The following is a 25,907-nucleotide window of genomic DNA, read 5'->3' on the forward strand; positions in this document are numbered from 1 at the left end:
CCTGCTGTAGCTTCCAATGAGCTGGAGGTGCAGCCAGGCCCTCCCTCCAGCTTTTGGGCTGGAGAGAAGCCATGCCCACCACAGCCCTAGTGCAGGGCTTAACTAGCAAGGACTGGAACCCCAGCTCCATCCTGAACAAAGCTCTTGACTTCCCCTGTGCAGTTATTGCAGTTTGCCAAGGATTGGAAGCCAAAAATGGTGGTAGGGATTGAACTGGAGGAAATGAAATCTCTTGGAAGAACAGGGGATTTCAGATCTCAGGCTGTGGAATGTTGTGTGAGTTATGAGTATTCTGCAGTGGCTGTGTGGTTTGTGCTGGAACCTGGGGACTTCCCTGAGATTTTGCTTCCCTGGTGTGTGGCAAGAGGGGTTTGCTCAGGTGCTTTTCCCATCTTGAGGAGAGGTGAGCCTTGCACAGGTAGAAATTAGAGACATGAGCCAAGTGACTTAGTTGAACAGTAAATGAGGACTGGGAAAGAGACAGTCAGCAGTCGTGAGGGCACATAGAACACATGAGGTCTTCTTGCAGGCCTTTGCTTTATCAGGTTGCATACAGTAAATGAGGGCTGGGAAAGAGACAGTCAGCATAGTCATTAGGGCACATAGAACACATGAGGTCTTCTTGCAGGCCTTTGCTTTATCAGGTTGCATGTGCTTACATATGATGACCTCTTACTAATTAGCTAAATTGTGTTTGAATGGGATAAAAGGGGATTAATCTTCATCAAAGGAGAATATAAAATAATAACTTATTTCAAAAATTAAAGATTAAAATTTAAGACTTGAGAGGCTGAGGAGATGTGCATATGTTGCTATCCATTTCCCTGTGCAGGGTTGCAGGAATAAGCTTGTGGTATTAAAGTGAAAGATTTTACTCCTGAACCTGCCAAGGGAGCCTAACTGCATGGATGGATGGTGCAGAGGTTATTTTGCTTTGTATTGTTTTTTAAACCCACAATAAGCCCTTGCCCCTTCAGCTGCTTGTGGACCATAATCCTGGCTCTGGTTTGCATCCCTGACCCACCACTGCAGAGGAGGACATGAATTTTCAGAGCAGTCTGTTCTGGTTTGTCAAGTTTGAGCTTGGAAAGCTATGTGGAAAGAAAAGGGATTCCTAGGGAGAAATGCTTTCAATGTCTGTGCAAAGCCTGTTGTGGGCAATTCCATCCTGTCTTGGTTTTGGTGACATGCCAAGGCCATTCTGTTAAATGGCTTTTTGATATTTTTTCCCTCCTGTTTTGCTTTGGTTTTTTTACAGGCTGTAGAATAGTTTCCTGCCCAGCCTGGGTTACAGCCAGGATGGGAGCTGTGGACTAGGATGCTGGCTTGGACCAGAGGCGTGCTTATGCTCAATCATTATTTGCCAGTGGCCACTTTTCCAAAACATGCTTTATCGAGTGTGCAGCTTTTGTTGCACCATGGTTGTAGATAGTGGTCTCTGGAGGAGGATGGGAGATCACAGGCCATCTGGTGCCTTTCTGGACCTTGTATTTTAACAGGACATGAAATAAGCTTCTTTTTCTCATGGAGAAATAAACCCTCCCTCAAGCATAAAAGCAACCTGTCACTTTCACATATCCTGGAGAAGGGCCATCACTGTAACATGAGCTTCCTCCCCACCTCCTAGCTTTGAAGTGAGGATGGCCTGAGAGCTGGAACTGGGGCTTCTTAATCAAGCTCTCCAGAAGCAGAGATCTTTATGCTGGAATGCTCCAAGCAGCATGCACGTGGGTCCAGGAGCTGCTGAAGAAAAATCCCATCCGTGGCAGGGCACAGCAGTGTAAATCAGAAACCCTGGATTAGCTGGGATGGTGGGAGGCAGCCTGGCAATGGGAACTGGCTGGTGCTGGGGCTCAGAACGGTGAGGAAATCATGCCCAGCAGTGTTAGTTTTTTGTGCAGTGCTTTTGGATGAGGTATTAATTCCCCAGACAGGCTAAGGTGGCTGTGGCTCCCTTGGCACTGGTGTGATGCATACATCAGTCAAGGAACAGGGAGATGGCAGGGCTCTCTCTTCACACTCCAGGCAATCCTGTCTCGTGTGTATCTATCTCTCATCACCAACGCTGGGCTCTCCCACCCTGAAAATGCTTTTGCAGGGCTCAGCTTTACACCTGCTTTACAGCTGCTTTACACCTTAGCTAAAGCATAAATTGCCAGCCAAGTTAAACAAAGCCTCAGGAGCAGCCTCCTGTTCTTCCATCTCATAAACCTCCTTGTCCAGGAGCCCAAGCATGGGAATCTGTCTCCACAGAGGAAAGCAGTGTGGTCAGGCACAGTTGGTTTTTTCAGAACCTCTGGGTGGAGGATATTTGAACACTTTCAGAGTATCTTCATTTTACAGTGTTTAGGCCGAGAAAATAATACGAATTAATTTTTTTCTTTTTATGAATTACCTGTCGTAATCAGACTTCAAAAGTTATTTGGTGCCTAATTTTTTTTTTAATATGACAGCCACTCCAGCCTCTTTTGCAGTACAAAACAGGGGGTGGCATTTCCCTTGCATTTGGGAGTTTTGGAGCTGTCTCACTTTCCTGTTTCTATGGTCAAGGGAGGCAGCAGCAAAACCTTTGCTGTTTGGCCTTGGGGCACCTGTGAGGCTTCATGTGAAGAGGAGAAAGGTGAAAAGGGGCTGATGCCTTTTGGAAAATTGGAGGTTCAGAACATCTTAGATCAGTGTCACCATGTGGGGTGTGTGTGTGCTTTAGGGCATCTGGGGAGAATTGTGCTTTGGTAGGTTTTGCCTTAGTGACATCACTATAGTGATATTGTGACAGGGGCTGGTGGGTAAATTGCTGTCAGCATTTTGAGTTTGTGAGGCTCTGGACTTATAGTATTAGTAGAGGTAATTTTTAATCTTGGCAAAATTTTCAAAAAAATGTTCCCTCTCTGGAAGGAAGGGAAGGATGTTTTAGTGACCATGGGCAGAGGTGTCAGCAGCACCTTCTGGTTGTTCTGGCCAGAGTCCCTGGGGCAGGCTGACGTAGGACACATCGAGCGATGGCAAAGCAGTTTCCCATCACCCAATCCTATCAATAAATGCAATTTCCCTGGAGGGTGGGGGTGTGTGAAGCTCAATTGCTGCAGACAAGGGCTGGTTCTGGTTGTGTGCATCACACGGCCAAGCAGCAGCAAGGTTACAGGCTGGAGATATTTCCCCTCCCAGTGGAGGCTCTGTTCCTTCTGATGCTCTTCCTTATCCACAAGGCCTGTGTACTTATCATGATGGAGCACCTGTGGTGGACAGTGGTTATACTGCCTCTGTCAGTAACCCTCATTTGCATCTCATACCCAAATCTGTCCTCTTTTTCCTCTGTATCTGTCACATTTTTCCCACACTCCTGTGCTTTTGAGGTCAAACACAGCTGTGCAATAAGGCTTCTCCCTGTAGGAAGGCATTGCCATAAGGTTTGGGAAGTGGCATAAGCTCCATCAGTATAACTGTGCTTATGCTGATTTAAAGCATCTACCTCAGAGCTTTTATTAGCATAAGCCTCTTAATAAAGAGGGGAAAAAATTGTAAGAACTACACCAATGATGTAACTAGACACATTTAGTAGACACATTTACTTTAAAATTAGTTTGGTTTCCCAGAGTATGTGATTTCAGTTAAATCTTCCAAAGTATGTGAAGACACTTCTATTTATGTTCCATTCATACTAATTTTAATTTGTATTAAGTCCATCAGGATCAAGTTTGAGCCAAGTTGGATGCAGTGTTACTGCTTACACTGGTTTTGATGGATTAGAAGCAATAGAGCTAAATCTTTCCAGTCCCTTGTGAGTCCCTTGCAGTTTCACTGACAAAAAGATGGTCAGTTTTTTTAAACTACATTTATCAAAACAGCCTGCAGGCACACTTTCATCAATGTGACTATGTCCACTTATTACTCAAATGGTCTTAAAGCTGGAATAATCATGCTTCAAAGTGGGCTGCTCTGGTTTAATTTAGCCTAATTTGTTTTGATTTAGATGGGCAACACTGGCTGGGTAGACAAGACCTAAAAGAGCACCCTGCAGGTAGGTACTGCCATTACTCAGGTCCTGCCAGGAATCTTCCACACAGAAATCCCATGGCTGGTGTCTCTGATAGCTCTCACTTTCTGGTTCCCAGGGCCTTGTGCTCCTTGTGCTGGGCATATCACAGGGACATTGCACACCTGGTGTCACTCAAACACCCCTTTGGCAGGAAAGATAGCAGGGAAGAAAGGGCAGAGGGGAGGCTCTGCCATGCTTAAAATCTGCTCCCAAACTGCACCAGGGACACCAGTGTTACATGGCCTCTGGGGCCACCCGGGAACTTCCATGTCCCTGTGTCACCTGGACCTCAGCATGCTGGCACTCTGGGGACTCCAGCCCTTGGAGCATGTCTGAAGAAAGCTGGAAGCAGGTGCCTTCCTCTCACCAGTGCTTAGAGACTAACCAGCAATCAGCCTGGGAGCTTGCTGGCCACTGCTGGGAGGCAGGTACTGGTAATTTAACCTCATGCTTTGGAAGGGCAATCCAGGTCTGGCTTTGCCCATCAGGAAACTGAATCTGTGTCACAGTGAGATGCTGCAGGTGTCAGCCCCACCAGAGCAGTGGGCTGGGCTACCCACAGGAATGGGCCATCCTCAAGCACCAACACCAAATGTGCTGTGCCTGGGGAGGGGGACGTGATGGTGCAGAGAGCTGAGCTTTCACTGTGCTTTAGCAGTTGACAAAAGCCACAGACATGATAATGTGTGTAGCAGTGGGCTTTTCTTCTCTCAGAAACATCCATGTACATCCTTATTTATTTCATTCAAATGGAAAAAATGGTTGCACACGTAGAAATACTTTACCCACACAAACCGGGGGTGAAGGCTCTTCATCAAAAGAAAGAATACAGAAAATGCCATAGAGACATCTTTAAATGCATGGATTTTATTTTAGTGGCCTTTTCTTTCTCTTCTACCTAATATCCCTCTCCTCCCATAAGACATCTCAGGACTTGTCAGATTGATCATCTTCATTTTGTGCTTGGGAACCCTTGGTCCTTCAGGTCTTACTTGCTGACTTAAAGCTCAGTGCTGATAAATCTTTAGCAGAGGAAGTTTTTCTCCCAGGTGTTTCTCAACCACATGAGTTATGGTAAGGTGCACAAGACAAACAACACAAAAAACACTGAGCTTAACAGAACTTGGCTGTTTCACACCTGACAAAATCTTACTGCCAGAATACCCAGTGACATTATCTCACTAGTTCTCCCTGTCTCCAGAGTATTCCAGGGAAAGAAAACGAATAGGCACACACTGAACTAAGGTACTCCAACCCAATCTATTTTTCATTGACAGGTCACTTTTAATCTCCTCCAGTGGTGGAAATTCCTGTTCTTTTCTTGTATTTATTTTCAGTTTTGTTCTTGCCACATTTCTTTTACATTTTTATTCCTTCAACATGTTCTGTTTTGTTTGTACTGTTGACAGCAGAAGAGATTTAAAAATGCCCAGACTTTGAAGCAAGTCATCTACAGATGAAATTGTTCCTAAGGGTACCTAGCAGCTGGAGGGACAAGTGGCATAAATGCAGATTTAATACCACTGGCTGAAGGTAATTGTAAATAAAAGTACTCTCTGTGAAAAGTATTGGACAGGTTTCCAGATGAGTAATATTTCAAAGAAGCTGTGTGCCCTGGAAACATGGCTAGCAGCCTGTGATGAGCTATAAATGTGTGGGGCAAGACCTTTCCCTATACTATAGGACTAGCTCATCCCAGCTTGACCAGGAATGCCCAAGATGAGGAGTAGCAGAGATTCTGGCAGTTTTCCTGGGCAGAAGGGGTCAGTGAGGACAGCAGGTGATTATGTTACCAGATATTAACAGTCCAGCCACTGGTGACAAAGAAACTCTGGACACAACAAGGGGAATCTTCAACAGGCCACCTGGGTTAGGAGTTACATAAAGAACCTGTGAGTGGAAGCTGGGAGGATTGAGCACAGGAATTGTCCTGCCTTACCTACTCTGGTCTTGCACCTTTTCCCGGTCATTCCCTATTGGCCATCCTTTAGGACACGATGACTTGGGTAACAGTCAGACCAGACCTGAGCTCTGAGCCTGCTCAGGGAGGCAGGAAGCCAGCCAGCTTGGCCCCCACTGCAGGCTGGCAGGATTTCTGAGGTTGCTGAGGAGGAGGCCATGCCTTAGACTGGGCTCAAAAAAGCAATGCCTGCCAGCTCTGCTCTGCTGGCAACTTTGCTTCCCTTTTGGAAGTGGTGGACTTTGTGGGCTTAGTCACCAGAGCCAGGCAGCCTCATATCATAACAGCTCTTTTCAGTGAGTACAGCCCTATTCCTCTGCAAATTATCCCTGAGTGATTATACTTCTGCTTATTTTGCAATGATTGTGTTAATGATTTTTGCAAATGAATTTTAAACCAAGAGATGTCTAGCCTGATTATTTGGCTGCTTTCACCACTGTCATCACATCCAATAGCTGTTATTTAGAAAACACTCTTTGCACTTGTGTTTACTCACACAGATTATATGGTGGGGTTGGGCTCTTTTGCTGGATATTTCCCAAGCCACCAAAAGCTTTGGAGGTGGCAGCCCAAGTGCTTTGAATGCAAATACTGAAGCCAGTGAGTATTTGCCTGAGTATCTGCCAAGCTCTCATTTTCTGGAAACACACTGGTGAATCAAAATTTAGTCTCATGAACATTTATGGAAAACAACCAAGAGAGCAGCTCCAAATCCCATCCTTTCAAATGAATTCTGCTTCTCTTCTAAGGCATGTTCCCAAATTCATTTGGGCTTACCACTTTATGCCTAGTTCTTGCCAAGTATGAAATATCCATGTACTATCTTCTTTTCTTGCTCCTACTTCCCTTTTTTTCTGGAAAAGCAGGGGTTGCTCAGACTGGTGCTGAGAGAACATTATTTCTCTCCAGCACCTTTTATACTCACAGCCTGCTTCTGCCTATAACTCACACAACAAATATGATACAGAAAACACTTGTGGCTTTCAAATTCAGTTTTTACCCCTTCAGTGGAAAAGGTAACTTTCTGGCCTGTTTTCTTTCCAGACTAGGAGTGCATGAGGTGGGGAGGTGGTTTGCTGTTCTTCCTGTGAAGGGAGTCTGCCTGTGGTGGAAACTGCTGTTTCCAGTGGACCCACTGCAGTTCTCAGGTGTTCCTCAGCCAGGATTCTGTGGAGAGCTGTAAAAACATATATAATAGGCTGGTTCCCTCAGGCCTGAGGTCTTCACCTGCTCTGCAAGCAAATTGCTGCTGTCTCTCTCTATCTTTTTATTTTAGGAGATGTCACAACAGCAGTTGGTCTTGAGGAGAGATTGAAGTCCGAGAGAGAACAGTGATGGATGGACTAATGCCAGACTAAGGAAAGGGTGAGCTATGATATCTTGATAGCTGAGCCTTCACTCTTTCTGACAAAAGGGGGCCAGGAGCTTTGCTGCTGGCTCCCCTCTGAAACTACCTGCAGGTACCTGCTTTAATTTGGTTGGTTTGGCTGAAGCAAATCTCAATCTCCCAGTAATACAGCATTGCATTCAAAAAGTCCCCACCCTGATTGAGATCTGTGGCAACTGCAAAGCGAGCTGGGCAGACAAGGGAGAGCTGAGCCTCCTCCATGGTCTAGCACATCCAGGGCTGTGCCTGCACACTTCCCAGGAGGCAGGGAAACATACCTCTGCCAGCTCTGCTTTCACCAAGAGTTGCTTATAGAATCATAGAATGGTTTGGGCTGGAAAGGACCTTAAAAGTCTTCTAGTTCCAACCCTGCCACCACAGAAAAAGCTCTCTAAGAAAATGTGAACCTTAGTTCACCAGGAAGGGATTTGATCTTGTCCCCGGGGGACTGAGATGGCAGCAATTCCAGCAGTGTTCCCTGGCATGGTGGGCAATAATGATTTCCCTGTTCTGCTCTACATGCTCCCTGTGCTTGCAGGTCTGGCCAGTGCAAGCTGTGCTCAACTGCAGAAATACAGAATGGGTTTGCTAGGGAGCAAAGGCAGCACATGTTCACTGGCTGATCTTTTATCCCAGCTAAGAGCCTAAATGAAAGATTTCTGAGACAGATGTAGTTTACTTCTCTTTTTACTCCATAGGCTGCTAAATAAGAGGTACTCAAGCTCCCAGAGTAGTGTGGGGACACAGACTCCCTGAAAAGGAGAGGGATGAGAGTGCTCTGTCAGACCCATAGCTTTCTTCCAGAAGGGATTCCCATTCACTGCATTTGCTTCAGGTCAGAGAGGATGCCTTTTTGTCAGGATGCCTCCAGAGTGTGTGCTGGAGAGCCACTCAGCTCTCAAAGCCTGGGTTTACTCAGTAAAAATAATTTTCTTTCTCCAATTTCCCTCTTGCCAGCCTTCCTAGCACCACTGTCTTTCTCCTTTAAGGGCCAAAAAAGCCTGATGGGGATCTTACTGCCTCCTCCATGCTCCTCTAGTGACCATTTAGTCTGAAATGTGATCTTTAAACATAGTCTATTGGCAGGATGATAGCACAGATGTAGGTGGAAGCACAAGCAGCAACCTCAACAAAGCTCTAAGGCAGCAGGTTTTCCCTGCCATCCCTATGGGGCAAGGGCTTTGGCCCATGGGCTGTGTCAGGTTTAGATGGGATGGGTTAGTGCCTGATCCAAGGGGCCGGGGGGGACCTCTAAAGGAGAGTTTTGATAGCAAGGAATAAAATCCGTGGTATTAGCTTGGTAACCTCAGCCCACCTGAGCCTCCATGGAGCAATGTCACAAATGGGGTGAAGCCAGCCTTTGTTTGCATGTGGGAGCATGAGGGGAGTGAGGTCACTGTGTTGTCTCCGCAGCACTGAAAGCTACTAAATGAACTTTTGTAATTCTGAGCATCCCCACCTCTGTTTTAACACAAAGAGAGGAGCTGGTGAAGTGCTAAGGTGTCATCTCTGGGGAGAATTATATTTTAGCTCACTTGGGCTCCTTCCCCTGCCTCTCTGTCCATGCTGCCTCTAAGAAGGTGATGCTCGTAGCATCAGTAGCTCCCCCATGCTGCTTTTGAGAGTGACTTCTCTCTACTCCCAGTGGATGGAAATTATCTTGGGCCCCAGAAAGGAAAAGAAAAGAAAGGTTCCACACAAGCTGTTTTAGAGCCAATGACAAGATTTACACACTCAGCAACTGGTTATTCACACGTGGCTCCTTTCCTTGGCTGATGGTTGGTACTGCCACTTCAAATGAGAAACATCCATTTCCCTGTAGCTGGCCCCTCCATCCCAAAAGCCTGACCCATAGCCAGTAATACACTTGACCCTTGCAGGAACTGATAAATCCTTGCAGGAACTGCCGCAGCAACATGGGTTCAACCAACCCCTTGCAACCCGCTTGCTGGATGGCTCCCCTCTTTCTTTGCCATCAGGCCCTTTTGCTTTGTCCTCCCTCCTGCCCATGACCTTGGAGCCTCTTCTCTGCCAGTGGCTGTGATTTTCCAGTGGCTGTGGGACCCCCCCGCCCCACAGCCGCGACATGCAGGGTGTTGATTTGACTGGACGTGAGCGCAAAGCTCATTAAGGACTCGTCGATAGTGCAATGAGAAGCAGTGTGGGGTGAGGCAGAGGGACAAGGGCCCTGTGGCAGGAGGGGCTCACAGCTCCCCTCTGCGTGTGGGAGCAGGTCTGTTTGTGCATCCCTGGGCTGGTGTCTCTGTGAGCAGCTCCGCGTGCCCCAGGGACGCGCCACCGGCTGGCACCGTGAGGCAGGTGAGTCCACTGGGACAGCAGTGGCTGGTCTTGGGGTGTGAGCACTGGGGGCAGAGAAGAGAGTGTCAAAGCAGTGGTGGGAAGAGCCACCTACCTGCACTAGCATCCCTGGGGAAGTGTGGTGCAGGTGCTGGGCTCTCCTCCATCCATACTGGGTGGGATGTGGGGCTGAGTGGCGCAGCACCCTGAGGACAAGGCAGGATGCAGGATTGTTGCTGTCTTCCAAAAAGTGATGGAGGGCTGAGCAAATGAGGACAGCCCTGCCTGGCACTCAATTGGAGCAGTGTGAAGCAGAGCAGCTTTACCTACAGCTGCACCACCACAAGGCCTAAATTTCTTCTGTCAGTTACCATTGCAATGCCCCCTTGGTCAAGAAAGACACCCCAGTTGCTGCTGGGGAGGCAGCAACTTTCCCGTCTGTCACTCCCATGCAGAGTTAATTGGGTTCCCGTTAACAGGCAGGTGCAGCAACCAACCTCCAAAACCTGTTCACTGAGCAAAATCCTGGGCTGAAGAAGTTGTTTCTGCTGCAGTACAGAGGTGGGGCATGAACCATCTCTCCCCCATGCTGCAGTGGGGGTGGCTGGGAAGGATCTGCAGGTGCTGCTCCCTGCCCTGCTGCATGAGCAACTCCCTGCTTCCATCCAGGGAGCTGGAACTACCAGGCAGAGCAAGAGGGGAGATAACTGTCCCACACCATGACCTGAAAATGGTACTGGGGTCCCTAAGATTAGAAAGTTTCTCACAGTGCCTGTGGGCTGGAAAAATTGTAGTGAGTGCAAATGATTGCTTGTAAAGATGCTGTATCAACACTTATGTGAAAACCTTGGGCAAGCTTCTCTGGGGAGGGTCTCCAGTGGGTAGAACTCCAGGAATGGGTTAGGTGATACACACATAAGAGACATGGGTTCAGCTGCCCCTCCCTGGGGCTGGGATAGCCCTTCCCAGCCTTATAGGTTTCAGCCCCAAGGATCAACATGACACACAGTGTTCTAGCTTCTTTGTGGCCCTTCTCAAAGGTCCTGCAAGCTCTGATGGTCTGTGGCAGTGGAGCTCAGCTTCCTTACCTGTATAGCTGCTGGGATGTTTCTGGGATCTGTGTCTGTGCCCTTCCTTCCTATCCATCTGCAAGAGACTCTGACTCTGGAGGAGGTAGCTCACTCCTTCAGTGAGGCCCTCCCCATCTCTCCTCTGTCTCCACAGCACTGGAGACCTGGACAAACTCACCCATCCCTTCCTCCCTCTCCTCACACCCTCTCCCTGCTCCCTATCTCTCATGAGTGCTTCTTGGAGCTGCAGTCTGGATACCAAAGGCTTGCTGGTGACCTTGCTGTGATTCTGCCAGCACCTGGTAGAGACATCCAGCACATTTAATTTTGCTTCTGTCTTCTCCAAGAGAAGCTCTGCAACAGTTTGGGATTTTATTGTGTGGAGAACAAAAATCAGGGTGAAGACATGCGGTTGGAAATCCATTTTCTTATGAAGAAACAGGCACAAGGAACAAGCAACTCATGTCCTTATACTGCAGGTGAACACCCCATGACACTGAGTCCTGTTTGCTGGGCATAGAGCAAGTGGGTGCTGTGTCTGGCTCCTGTGGAGATGCTCATGTGGTAAAGGCTGTTCCTGGTGCTGGAGGGCCAGGGTCTGCATCATGGTATGGACTGGCTGTGTGGGATGTGACTTGAGTCTTCAGCCAAGGCAACAGGGACAACAACCTTTCCTTCCTCTGCTTTATCTCCTGAGCACAAGTCCTGGTGGAAGAGCTGCTCCTTCTCCACTGCTCTGTGGAGCTTAGCACAAGAAGTGAAGATAGGAGAAGATCTGAATGTTAAATTGGTAGAGAGAATGCCCAGCTAGTTGCAGGTTGATCCTGGACAGCAGGGGATGGTGCTCTGGGTAATGAGCATGCTTTCCAGGCTGTTTTGAGGAAAACCTCAGCCAAGGGGCTGGAGGCTACCAATGCTCTTGCAAGGTTCCTGCTGAGGCAGCTGGCTCTGCTGTTCTTTATTTTCCACCCTCAAAAAAAGCATGTGATCAAAGGGAGCCTTGTGGCAGCCTGAGGGCTCTGGAGCATGATTATCTCTCTGGTTTCATGAGAAGAACAAAGAGTTTGGCATCTGAGAATGAACATAGATTTTCTCTTCAGCTTGGCCATGCTGCAGCAGGAAAACAATGTTGTGGTCTCCATGGTGAGGCTCTAGTCTTTTTGGAGCTCTATACTTGTGCCAGAGTCGTGACAGGCACATTCACAGGTGCCATGTTCTGATGAGGTGCTTGGTAGCTGCTGTGACCCTGCCCAGAAGGAGCAGGGGGAAGGTCTGTGATTTTTTCATTCTTTTCCTTTCCTTCCTCTTTGTCTTTCATCTGAATGCAGTTGCAGAAATTTGTTAGGGCAGTGAAGGATTTTCACCTGCTCATCTTATTCCACGGGCAGCAGGTGCTGGTCAGTGTGGAGCAGGCTGAACTTGTCTGTGCCCTGTGGATGGGTCATTTCCCAATCTGAGCTTCCCAGCCCCAGGGACAACCAGTCCTTTGCTCTTCTGCCACACAGGTTGAGAAGAGATTGCTCCCTGGCAGTTCAGAGCAGACCCTGGATCATTCTCATGCTTGTTTCTGCTCTTTCCTGCACAATTATTTTCCTTATTCAATTTTATTTTTATTAAATTGTGGCAACAAAGCCCAAGGTGACTTTCTAAAATGCATGTCATTCATTGCTTTTCTTTGCAACACTGATTTTGCCCAATCTGCTTAGTTCAATGACTACATTTAAATAAGGAGCAAAAACATAAAAAGACCCCAAACAAACAAAAATCCCCAAACAACAAACAAACAAACAAAACCCCCCCAAACCCAAAACCAATACAAACAAAAAAGAAACACAAAAAAATCCCAAACCATACCAGGACAAATACAGCAAATAACCATTGACACCACTTGCAACATCTCTGAAGCTGCATCAAATCCAGCTTTATGTGTATGAAGTTATGATTTCTCTCCCCCCATGCACTGCAGACCATGGCTTTTACACAGCACTGGTGAGTCCTTGTAAGACAGGGCAGTTTACCCCTGGGAACGCCAAAGTCTCTCCCAGGATGTTGCTTCAGATCAGGATTTAAGCTGAAATCTTGGTTCAATGGAAGAGTTTTGGTGAGGTAGTGGCCAGTGATCAGTAACTCAGGCTGTGACAGTGCAGCCTCTCTGGAGAAGAGAGAAGGGGCCAGTGTGGATGCCTGCCCACATCCTGGTGGCAATGCCTGGACACCACTCTGGGCTGTCACAAACAGGCACAGGAGGTATAAAGCAAGAGAGAAATTCCATCTGAAACTGCCCTCTCTGTGTCCATTCCAGGCACTTCTGCCCCACTCATGTTCTCATTGAAGGCACTGGGAAGGTTTTTTCCATTAGCCTCCCTGGAGGGTTCCTATACCAAGGAACAAAGCAGGTCACCCCACCGCCCTTCTTCTGGAGGAGCACCAACCTGCAGCTCTTCTCTTCTTCCATTCCTTACTTCTTGAGGAACCTCTTTGACAGCTGTGCTCTTTTTTCATGCACAGGCGAAACTCGCCAGTGAACTCAAAATTAACTGGGGTTGGGATCAGACAAATGGGTCTTTGCAGAATAAAGCTGGGCTAAAAACGTCCATGTTGCTTCAGGCAGGGCAAAAGAATAACGCAGCAAAAACTACCAACATCATGAAACTGGCATCCCAGCATGATAGGTTGCACTATACAAGAAAAGAAAAACACTTTTAAATTTAATCAACACATTTAAAATAAGCAGAAATAGGCCTTTAATCTTTTTAATGCTGTACTTTCACTGAGGAGGATGGAGACAGGGATGTGTCCCAGTCTGGAAATGTGCAGTCTGCTCAGACACTGCCATGAGGGAGTGGGATGTGGCCTGGCCTTGATCCTCATGCTGCTGAGGTGGCTCACACTGGGTCAGGACAGTCTGCTAGGGCCAAAAAAAGAGTCCTGCCATCTCTCTGCTTCCTGGGGAAGCTTCTCAGGGACCAGCATGAGTTTTAAGTGAGAGCGTTAAAATCATTCAGAGGCTGCATAATTTGGATTTTCCAAAAAAGGCACGAAGCCCTGCTTTCCTTAGGGACAATGTTAAGGTGATGGCAGAAGTGGTGAGTGAAGCACAGCCTGTGGCCAGGAGCAGGAACTGACCCTGCCTTCCCCCATGGGGTGAGGAGCCAGAGGAAATTCAAGTGGGCATCTCAGACAGGTTTTTATGCTAGCTGGCCCCATTCCTCCTGCATGTATAACACAAAAATGAAGGTGCCCCTTGGCAAAACGATCACATTGCAGGATGCAGCCAGTCCCAGCAGCTCCAAAAACATTTTCAGGGCTGTGAGGTACTGCCATAGCCCCCCTGGGATCATGGCTGGGGGTTGAAAGATGTGTCCTTGCCTCAGTGAAAGTCCCATTTATCTGATGGTTTATGAAACTTGGCTCATGCCCCTTCTCATCTGGATAAGGTTGTGGTGTTGTGCCAGCCTCACCTGCCACAATATTAAGAGTGATGTGGGCTGCTGGTGGAAGAGGCAGCTGCAGGTCAGACCCAGGTATCAGCATCCCAAATCTTATGCAAGAGGATGGAAAAGGGTGTGGAACTGCAGGCTACCCAGCAACTCCATCACCTAGGAGAGGTAATTTACTTTTTTCTCACGTCCTCTGTGAATGCCAGCTTCTCCAACCAAGCAATCACCTTTCTTCAGGGGAAAGCACATGAAATGTTGGGTGACTGCAGTGGCACCTCTTGGGCAGCATGCAGAGAGGGCTGTGAAGCATGAGCCCTGTCTGCCTGACCCAGCTGGACAGGACAGTGATGCTCCAGCCCTGAGTGGGCTCCATATAGGGCCAGCACCCTCCCTCAGGCTCCCACAGGGAGCTTTTCCCTGACCCTCCAGCTTTCATGGATGCAGGAAGCTCCAGCATATGCTGCTGCTGCTGCAGTGACAGAAAATCAGCTGAGAGTCTGCTGTGCCCTGATGGGCTGGTCACGGCTCTGACCAAGACACACGAGCCTTGGGGCCACTTGGCTGTCATTAAAATGCTGTGGATGGAAGGAAAAGTCTAATTGACTAAACAACAGCCTGCACTGTGTAATTAAAGTAATTGTGGCTCTACCTGCATGGGTCAGAAGTAATTTGTGTGGCTGTTAAATCACTGACAAATAAGAGGTGAGGAGGTGTGTGAAAGTATTTCTTGCATATGTTTCCATAGGTCATTTTGCTGTTTCATTTTGGGCAGTTTTATGCCCTTGAAATTTTTGGTTGCTGTCAAATATGAGGAGATTGTTAATATTTGATGGTGAAGCAGGGAAAAGTAAAAAGGTCATTGTTGTTAGCAACAGTGTTTCAGGAGAGGCAGAGCTTCAAGTGGCAGCAATACTTTCTCAGTGCTATTTTATTATTTGAAGCAAAATCCCTCAAAAAAAAGACAGTCTGTTTGCCAGAATGCATTTCAGCCTGGCTCTGCATCCAGTGGGGACAAGGCAATTGTTTTTATTGACTTTAGCAGCCGAAGACCAGGCTTTCTATACAATTTGGTGAAACACAGGTCACTCTTTACTGCCAGGAATTTATGGCATTAGCTTCCACGAATTGCTTGGAAAGTTCTGGCTTCAGAATATGGTACATTTGGAAGAAGTTGAATGAGAAACCTGCTACAGTGTCATGTTGAAACTTTGACCTTGTTTTCAAGTCCTTGCAAAGCAGAGCCACCTCCATCTTGTAGCTCTGCTCTTATTGATTATCATTTTGAGTCCTTCAGGCATTTTGTTGTGCCCAAAGCACCGTGTGCTTTTCAGAACAAATAATCTGACATGACAGAGAGCTGCTGAACTGACTCTGCTCTCTCTGTGCTGTCAGCACAGGACAAAGTGCTTGTGCTGGAGGAGACCCATGTGGATAAGTGGAGGGGCTGACATTTTGTCCCAGCAGGACTTGTTCAGCATGTGAGCAACACAGGAGTCAAACACTTGGCCTGGAGAGACTGATGCCTGTGTTTTTGCTGGTCAGAGCTGTGTGTCTGGGGAAGGACATGGCACAGCTGGGCTGTGGGACGTGCACAAGCCCTTCTGGCCTAATCATCCATCACTGCAGAAAGGCAGGAGAGTAAGTGGGATGGATCCTCAGTGGGATCCTCTTGCCTGTTTTTCTATTTCTTGACTGTGAAGAAACCTCTATAAATCTAGCTTACTCTTTCTGAGCTGGAGATGAAGGACCTCACTTTTCAGGTAAGAAGAAATTGCCAGTGTGGTCTGCTGCTCCTTTATCATCTTACCCCAAGTCTAGGAAATATGAGGTGTGACCACCTAGCTGCAGTATCACCCCAGAACTATGGCAACAAGAACAGGGAAAAGAGCACAGGGAGAGTAGGATATATAAATACTTTTTAAAGACAGTAACTTATCTTCTGTTATTTGTCTACAAAAAAAAAAAAAGAAAAAGAAAAAAGAAAAGGAAAGGTGAGTCTAAATGGCTTCTGCTGTGTCCAATTTGTTATGTCTCCAGGCATAGCTTATTACCCTGACTTAGCCCAGCTTTGAATTCTTCCCAAGGGTTTTGGTGCTATTTCTTCTATTTTGATTTATAAATTTTCTTTATTTTACTTTCCTCCTACATGTTCTGTATAATCTTTTTTTCCCTGTGTTAGTGAGGAGCTGGGAGCTGGTGTGATAGTGCTATCACAAGGTGTAGGAGAGAAACAGCATCTGTCAACCAAAGCTTTTGCTCTGAGTGTCCTGCAATGGTCTCTTCTGACATCTGCCTCATGGGCCATGTGAAATGGTCTCTTCTCCTCGGAAACCATTTTCATGCTGCCACTTACTGCCGGGCTTACTGCAACCATCCTGGGGCTAGAGGAGTGAGGGTGAGGCTTGGTGTGGGCTCCATAGCTCAGGGAGCTTGCTTACAGACTTTGTCCCACAGCAAGGGGATTTCTGGCTTCTCCACTGACTTATCAGAAGGAATTACAGATATTTCCTGATTCAGCCATTCCCTTCACAGTTGATTGACTTTTTCTAACCTCAATGATGAATTCTGTGGGGGAATAAAATCCACCTGCTGTAATCATGGGATGCCTACTGCAGATAGCAGGAGTCATACTGCCATTGAGCCTGGACTTAGGAGACCACCTCTGTCCAGTACACTTTAAAAACAGTTAATGAATCCCCCAAACATCCCATGGGGTGAATGGGTACTGTTTCTTTATGAGACTAGACTGCCAAGTCTAGTAAGAAGCTCCAAGCAAGGTCAGCTTTAACTGCTAGAGCATGACACCTCTTTACAGCATTGATTTGTTTCCTGATTTTGTTTTTCATTTTGTTTGTTTGTTTTCCAATGTTTGCATCTATCAGTGTTTTTGTCAACAGACTTCTCTGAGAGATTGTAGCACTGATCACCCTCAGGACCTCTGGTGAGGATTAAATTTGTCTCTGTAAAATGGGCTGAGAAGTGGGTGAGAGCAAACCCCATGCCAGTCCTGTCTTCTGTGCTGGCTGAGGGCAGATGCTGAGGGGACAGGATAAAACCAGGAAAAGTAGAGAGTGTTATTTGCTTGGAAGAGTCCCTCAACCTCCAACAACTTCCAGCTCAAGGTTTTGCAGAATTGCAGTAGTAGATTCTGGTAGATTTTCCTTCCATTATTTATCCCCTTAATTTCCTCTTCTAAAGCAATATAAACTCTTGGCATCCAGCATGTCCTGCAGTGGGGAGTCTTGCTCTATAGCTACACATTTTCTGGAATATCACCTCTTGCTTGCTCTTTTTGAACCTACCACCTGCTGGTCATGGTTTAATCCCTTGCAGTTCTTGTGTCAGAAATGGTGAATACTTGTATTCTATCACACTGATACACTTACAGGCCCCTGCCAGCTTCCGCAGACCAATGGATCCTGTTTCATTTATACTCTCTTCACATGGAACTTACTCCATGCTTTTAAGCAGCCTTTTGGCTCTCTTCCATGCCTTTTTCTGACTTTGCAATAGCTTGCGTGACAGGAAGAAAGAACTGCACTTATTTTTCAAGACATGAGTGCAATATTGGGTTAGACACAGGTCTAGTAACATAGCCTGCTCTCTCTCTTTCCAAATTGTTTTGGTGTGATGGTTATATACTTCTTAGGAACTAAAATCAATGCAGGTATTAACTAAATTTTTTAGTTGGACTCATGCAATTAATCATCAGGACTTTGGAATCCTGACTTAATGGGATTTCAGTGGTTCACAGGCTGGCTGTAGTCACAGTGAGCAGAAGCTGAATACACCTGGGGATTACAGTACACATGCAACATGGTGTACAGGGAGGGGCTGAGCAGAGCAGCAATTGCCTTGCCAGATGCTGCAGGTGCACAGCTGTGGACATGGTTGTGTGGCTGCTGTGGTGAGGGATAAATGCATGGGATTTCCAAGTGCAGCACATCCATAGCAGAGGTGCTGCTGTAAATCTATGCTTAGCTAGCAGGGCCACACAAACTCCCAGATGGCTCTGTGACTGCTGTGCTCAGTTTTGGACCCCAGACCTGGCAGCTCTGGCACCTTCATCGTGCCCTCCTCCACTGTCACTCAGACAGGACAGAAATATTTCTGTGCTGTGTGGTGGGTCACCCACAACCTGTGGTTTTGCTGCATGCCTTCTGGTCCCAAAGCTCTTCCTGCAGAGCACTGGGATGAGAAGCAGATAAGATGAGAGTTGAAGGATTTGTTATGTAATGGTAAAAACCAAGTCTGTCACACCACATTGACACAGGACACCTTCCTTCTCTCCTTTTTCACCAGGAGCTTTGCCCAGTGCTTCCCATCTTGTCTTCTCGTGGCCAGGGCAGAAACTGCCTTTCCTGCTCCTCCAGCCCGTCAGCAAGAGTGGACATTTTTCTGAGTCACCATGGGCAAGATGGACAACCCCTCCGTGGAGCTGAGCTCTCCCTCTGAGGTGAAGCAGGCAGCTCTGGAGGAGCCAGAGCCCATCAGCCCCGAGGTGGTGAGCACCCAGAAGAAGAAGAAGAAGAAGGAGATCCCAGACAGAGGTTCCTGGAAGGGGAAATTTGACTTCTTGCTGTCCTGTGTGGGCTATGCTATCGGTCTGGGCAACGTCTGGCGCTTCCCTTATCTCTGTGGCAAAAATGGAGGAGGTGAGAGAAATGCACAGTGAACAGCCTTGTACCTGAGCAGGTTTTGGCTTGGTGTGGGTCTGGGAAAATGGGTGGTCCTCCAGCTGAGAGCTCTCCCACATGGTGGGAGTCATTAAGTTGTCCAGAGACAAGTTTCCATGATCTGTGAGCTTTACTCACAAGTAAAGCTCTACTAGCAAGTGCAGGCTGGGAAGAAGCAGTCCAAAGAAATAAAACAAGCAGTTTGAGTTCTGTCATGCTTCTGCAGTCCAAATTTACAGGGCTACCAAAAAAAAAAAAAACCAAAAAACCAAAAACCCCAAACAAAACAAAACAAAAAAAAATCAAAAAAACCAACCCAAAAAAACCAAAACCAAAACAAAAACCAAACAAACTACCTAACAAAAAAACCCCAAAAAAACCCAAAAAAACCCCACAAAACCCCAAACCCCCAAAAAACTCACAAAAACCCCCCACAACCATGTGGGACCTCATTTCTTTATTTACATACAGGGAGGGCTATGCACAAACAGGCAGCCAGTTGGATTCTGGGGCACCTCCAGAGAAACCAGTTTGCATCTCTTAAAGGTTGGATTCTCTACAGTCTAGGGTCTTCTCAAGGGAATTCTCCCTGCTCAGCTACAGAATTTCTGCACATCTTGGATCAACTCAGAAAACACACTTCTGTGCCTCAGCTCCCCTCTCAAATGGTGCTCTTTCTTCTGCCTTGTCAGGGAGATGCTTTTGTGGAGGGGAGTACAGGCAGGTGTCAGTAGAGCAGAGGCTCTTTCTTCTCACTCCATGCTGAGCTCTCCCATTGCTTGTGCCTGTTACTAAAACAGCCTTCCTTCTCCCCTTTGAAGAGCTGCTCACTTCCTTGAACCATTTTACAGACTTCCCACACAAGTCCAAACCCCTTTTCCTCACCTTTAAGGCTGTATATATAATTTTAGTTTTTGCCTGCTAGTCTTCCCACATTGTTCTTTGCTTCCCTTTTAGCTTGGAGTCCCCATCCCAAGTGCCACACTCATTCATGCTGCTCTGAGGGTATCTTCTCATGTTTCTTCTCCATGTCTTTTTTATTTTCCTTTTGCCTTTGGCTCTCATAACTTCTCGTATCACCAGCCCATTTCTGCTGTTGCATGCAGTGTAGGATGCTCTTCTCCTCCAGCCCTGGAAAAGAGGGGAAGGGTCTTGTTCCCTGAAGAAATGTCCATTTAACTTCATGGCATTTAAGGCTATCTAAAGCATGTGGAGTGAGTCCTAGCAGGAGACCAGAAAGTTAGCAATTTCAACAAGAAGATTTCTAACTGACCATGTTGTTTTCTTAGAATTGTAGAATCATAGGATGGTCAGGATTGGAAAGGACCTTAAAGATCATCCAGTTCCAAACCCACTGCCAAGGGCAGGGACACCTTCCACTAGGTTGCTCAAAGCCACATCCAGCCTGGCCATGAACACTTTCAGGGATGGGGCATCCACAGTTTCTTTGGGTTTTGTGGAGAGGTGGAAATGTGCAGCTGAGCTGAGTGAGGTTTATGGGAACATCCAGGCCTGCCCTGGGGAGCCTGTGCCACCAATGCCAGAGCCACTGTGCTGATTTGTCATCTTTGTCTGGCCACACTCTGACTGCTAGCTTTCCTCAAAGAACATTTCCCTGCGGCTAGGTCCCAGCCCTGGTTGTTAGCCAGCATCTGCCCTGTGCTTGCTGCGCCATCTCAAGTCTCACACCAGCTCTGTGCTGCCCGCGACTGTCTCCTCACACTAACAGTGGAGATGACAATGCCTATAACGAGATGAGAGGTGCAGTGGAGCTAAAATCGATCCTACATACAAAGTCAGCTGAGAACCTAGAACAGAGGATGCTGCAGAGGTGTGGAGCGCTATTATTACCATCAGTAATGCCACACGGGCACGCAGAGCAGAAACGCCCGGCAGATGAAAAGCGGGCATCGCTTCCAACACCCTGCCGTCCGTGGATGGCTCATCCCTCCCTCCCGGCGGCCCCGAGCAGCGCGGAGCCGGGCGGCGGGGCTGACGCACGGCGGCGTCACCGGGACCCGCACGGCAGCTCCTTCGCCACCGCCTCGACGGAGCGCAGCAGACTGGGGGTGGAACTCTAATTTTAGCGCCCTGCATGTGCGCTGCTCACAGCGCGGTCGTGTGGGCTGCTTCCATTACGCACAGGCAAATTGAACTGAATGGAAATATTGTCGTCTCGCTTACCGCTGTCGCATTGCATCGGCTCACGGCTGGTTTGCTCGGCGCAGGGAGCCCGGGGCGCGGCAGCCCAGCGCTCGGGGAGCAGGCTTCTCCCAAAGTGATGCCTGGGCTCCCTGCTGGCCCTGCACGCAGCTGGATGTGCCCAGCTGTGTCCATGGCTCCAGCCTCTTCACCGATCTCTAACCTTATACAGTCCCTCTGATCTCAACAGAATTGTAACAGACTTCAAATTCACTCTAAATGCAGCTCAGTACATGCTAAGAATTGCCTGTGAGAGCCTAAGCTTGAATCACTTGAGAGAAAAACAATCCTTTAAATAAGCATCCTGCACTCCTCGTTTGCACGCTGAGACTCAAAACAGCAGAGTGTAACAGCTTGTAATGCTCAGTTTTTGATTCGTGGGCAGTGTTCCCTGTTTGAAGGATTAATTGTTGTTCTCTGCTGTACAGCATTAGGAGCGGGCAGATTTGGGGCTGCACAGTGAGTGTCAGGCACTATTGATCCTTCCCTGCCTCCAAGGGTCAGTGCTCTGAGCAGGACCAGCGTCATCACCTCTTTGACACCCATGGATCTGAGACAAGCTGGGACTTTCACAAGGTCACGCACAACCGCATTTTGTACCGGCCTGCAAAGTTTAGATACAAATTTCAGAACTGCTTTCCCATCTGGCTGTACAGGACCTGGGGATATTATCCATGCCTGCTTGGGGACCTGGCCCTCCAGAGTGGCAGTGTCATTGCCAATAGCCCTCAGCTCAAGGAAGTGGTCTGGTTTGTAGATTTTCCACTATTCTTGAGAATGAAGCCAGGATAAAAGACTTGTGTCCAAAAGTTTATTTGCTTGTTTGTTGTTTTTGTTTTTGTTTTTCTTTCCCAACAATCTAATAAGATCTTTCACCTACAAACCTTCCTGATCTGCTGTAGATGAGAAGTGCAGGATCATCAGAGCTGCAGCCAAATTTCATTAATTGCTCGCCCAGAAGCAAGGAAGAGACTTGCACTGCTGCTAAGCTCAGCCTCCAAACTGCACAGCAGCAGGGTGGCAGCAGCCTCGGAGCAGACCCTGGCTTCCCACAGAGCTCTCAGGGGCCTGGACCTTGCAGGCTGTCGTGTCTAGTGAGCACACAGGGGAGGCTGCTGAGCAGGCACAGTGATGCCCAAAGCTGTTCTCTCCTGTGCACCAGGCTGCTGGTGGAGCCAAGAGCCTGTGCTTCCATGCCAGCTTGTGATTCAGGTTCATGGTCACTGAGCTGCTGGCACAGAGAGTGTTTTCTCCCCACCACCCACTGCCAGCTCCTCTTGCGTGCTGCCTCCCATGGACTCCCATGCCGAGTGCTGGCACCTGCCTCTCCCAGCTGGGTTCAGCTCCCTGCTTGGCAGGCAGATGTCCCCAGCTGGATGTCCCCTGAGCCAGCAACCCTGGCTGTGCCTGGCTGCTTCACTGCCCTCAGAGAGCAGCTGCTGGAGCCTGGCTCTGCTGGGTGCAAGCTGGGCCACAGCTCTCCAGAGTGGCTTTGCTCACTGGCTCCATGTTCACTTTCCTACGATTATCTGGAGAAGAAGACTCAGAGTGACAGTTCAGCCCTAAGGCTGGTGCAGGAATCAGTGCTGTGCTGAGCTCAGCCAGCCACTTGTGAGCAAACTGAGTGTCCTCCCTCTGTCCCCAGCAAGCATCTTCTGCAAAAGTTTGTCCTCCTCAGAAATGATGGCCCATTCCAGTACATGCATGAGAAAGATAAAAAATGGGCTTTGTACCACATCCTAGAAGTCAGGATGACCTGAACTTGTATGGCCTTCCAATCAGACAGCAAGGCTCTCCTATTCTAATTGCTCTTCTAAAAACAGTGTGCCAGTAATATCTCTAGTGAATGAGTGTTCTACCTCCTTTCTAGTGATGATTTCCATAGGGCCATGGAGAAGAATAATATTTGCACTAGGAGTTTTAAAGGTAAAACCTAAACCACAGGTGGAATGGTACATAGCACTGTTACAAAAGCCAATACAGTCTTGTCACAGTTTTCTTAAAAGACTGAAACAGCTATAAACAAAGAAATCAGAGGCCAATGTCAGAATTTCCTGTGCACTATTCCCTCAAGAAGAAAAAGAAGAATTGAAAGCTTCTGCAGGTAAGACAGAAAACATCAACAAGTTACCAATGTCAGCGTCCAAGCAGTTGGGGTTGTTGTCAGATTGGGTTTAGCACTGTCTAAGCAGCTAACAAAGTGAGCCTGGCACTGCACAGCTAGTGATGCCACTGGATATGTATACATGGTACATACATACCCACAGTGATAAGGGGAAGGCAGCTGTGACCTCAGTGAGAGACTCACTGAACACATCAACTCCAGCTGCAACTTTCACCTCTGGGAGAGGCTGCTCCTCATCACATGGGTGCTGCAAAGCAAGAAACTGCAGCTGGAGGCATTGATCAAAGGGGGAACTGCCTGATAACATTACTCCTTCTTTCAGGGGCCTTCCTCATCCCCTATTTCCTGACACTGGTGTTTGCTGGGATTCCTCTCTTCCTGCTGGAAACTGCTCTGGGCCAGTATACCTCTATTGGTGGACTGGGAGTCTGGAGATTAGCACCCATGTTCAAAGGTACTGTACTGTGTGTTTGTGACAGGAATGGCACGTAACTAGAGCCAAAACCCCATTAATGGTTTGAAGGCAAATCAGCAAATCCCTGGGGGCTGGGATGGGGTGGAGGGATTTCCCCTCTGTCTTTATCAAGCTGTCCTTGACCTCAATGTCTGCAGTCACTAACATCACTGTGCTCTGTTCAAGCAGTTTTGTGTGATGACAAGGGACTTTATGGGACAAGGGACTGTGACAGAGCGGTTCTGGTTGCCTTTGTTTTCCCTCTAATGCTTACTTTAATTGCGTGGGAATGCAACCTGTTACCATGCTTGAAGCAACTGTTTTCTGGAAGCCAATGGTGATTTAGAAATGTCTTGGATGTGGGAAAACACAATTCTGCCTGGGAAGTGACAAGATCCTGTTTTCATGGAGTTCTGTCCATGGAGTACCAGTAGCACACTGAAAGCATTGTTCCCCTGGTGGAAATGGGTGGCTGAGAGACATAAGGGAATGAGCCTCCCTTGCTGACCAGCTCACTGTGCAACTACAGCACACTCTGCGTTGATGAGCTGGTTTCCTTTTTGTGGTTTTCAAAAAAACCCCTTGCTGTGGTGCCCATGAACTCCCTTGGGTACTGGAGACCTGGACTGATGCTGCTCTCTGCCTTCATTTGCAGGTGTGGGACTGGCAGCCATGGTTCTGTCCTTCTGGCTGAACATCTACTACATTGTCATCATTGCCTGGGCCCTCTACTATCTCTTCAACTCTTTCACTGCGGTGAGTCTGCAGCATGGCATTGCCTGTTCTCTGGCTCCTCACTCCCACTAATGGGCAGTGGTCTGTTTGTGACCCACAGCAGTCACTAGCTGCTTGCCATTTGTGCAAAGAGCCCTTGTCAGCATCATGCTACACCCTTCCTGAAGAGGTTCATCAGCCCTGGAGGCAGTTTTGTGGTGCTGATGGGTAGTGATGCTTGTCTTCTGGGGGGATGGTCCTATCCCCTCTACAGGAACTGTTCCCACTCACTTCAGTCTTTAAAACTCAGCCTGTGTTTCTGTCTTATTTCTAGGGCTGCTTGAATCTGAGCTGCACATTTCCAGAACTGGTTTTGTCAGGTTTTGTTACATCATGGTCTTATTTCTCAGGACTTACTCCTTATCTTAATTAGTTCTTATTCACTTCCCTCTCGATAAATGATCTCCAAGGGATTTTTTTTTCTGCTGGGAAAATGATTCAGAAAGTATCTAGACATCTGCTTGTGACTGTCCTTTAGTGTGTGCTTTGGTGCTGTGTTTTATAGTGGGTTCCTTTTCCATAGCAGGGCCTTCTACCACGAAGGTTAGAATCACACTCCATATTAACTTCTTGATAGCTGAATTATTTATTTCAACCCAGAAACTGCTAAGAGTTTCCTTAATGTAAGTCTCTGAGCAACCTGAAGCCTTAAATGCATCAACCCCATGGTTCAAATGGGATCTTTTTAAATGTCATTTAGACATAACACTGAAATGTGATTGGGGACACTGTACATCCAGTTTTCCTTTTTGTTCCAGCAAAATTTTCAAGTGTCTATCAAGACTTTTGCTGAATCATTTCATTTGGCATTCCCAACTGTGCTTCTACCACCAACACCACCTATTACTGTAGAGTCCTGGATCTAGAACAAAATTATTGGCTGTGGGTGATTAGATGCACCCTCAGGGCTTCCCAAATGAACAGAGGTCTTCCCCAAAGTAGCCCATCCCAACTCCACCCTGGGCAGGATGCTTCTTTGGATGAGGCTTTGGTACATTCAGGTGTCACAGACCCAGGTGGTGACAGTACTTGTATGTACTTAGGCAGATCCAGGTGTTTGGCTCAAGACTTTTTCTTTTACCAGAGATAATAATTCCAAATTCCCAAAAGGACCCAGGTGCAAATGAAAAAGCTAGGCTGATGTCTGTCCCCTCTGCCTCCTAAATTTGACTAAGAGTGCTTTGAACTATAATAGGAGTCCAGCCTGCCTTCTGCAGTTTCTGTCCTCTGAGATTCAGAGGAAATGGAGCAGCAAAAAACTGTCCCCCAGCCTGCCCCTCCTTGTGGGAGCTGTGCAGCTTCTCTAACATGCAGGCATTGAAGAGCTGCTGTGCAGCACTACTCAAACCACTTCAGTGCAGTTAGCGAATCCTCAGTGAAAGCACCAGGGGGGTGCAGTGGTCTGGGTGGCCACTGGAATGTCACTTCCACCTCTGCAATAGTCACCATTCTGCCAGGATGCCACGTTTGAAAGAATCATCTGCT

At 47.6% G+C, this 25,907-nt stretch overlaps 1 protein-coding gene across 1 annotated transcript in view; it reads left to right on the forward strand.

Annotated features, from left to right (window-relative positions):
• The first annotated feature begins 7,279 nt into the window (after window positions 1–7,279).
• The window catches only part of LOC120501614 (sodium- and chloride-dependent GABA transporter 1-like), a 34,455-nt gene continuing 15,827 nt past the window's right edge, over window positions 7,280–25,907 (forward strand). The window contains exons 1-4 of the mRNA XM_039708142.1: window positions 7,280–7,361; window positions 18,494–18,846; window positions 23,517–23,648; window positions 24,304–24,404. Of these exons, the coding sequence (XP_039564076.1) occupies window positions 18,600–18,846; window positions 23,517–23,648; window positions 24,304–24,404 (480 nt within the window). The 5' untranslated portion in view covers window positions 7,280–7,361; window positions 18,494–18,599. The remainder of the gene's footprint in view (window positions 7,362–18,493; window positions 18,847–23,516; window positions 23,649–24,303; window positions 24,405–25,907) is intronic.

Source organism: Passer montanus, unplaced genomic scaffold (assembly GCF_014805655.1).
Source record: "Passer montanus isolate IOZ18808 unplaced genomic scaffold, ASM1480565v1 scaffold20, whole genome shotgun sequence".
Classification (NCBI taxonomy): domain Eukaryota; kingdom Metazoa; phylum Chordata; class Aves; order Passeriformes; family Passeridae; genus Passer; species Passer montanus.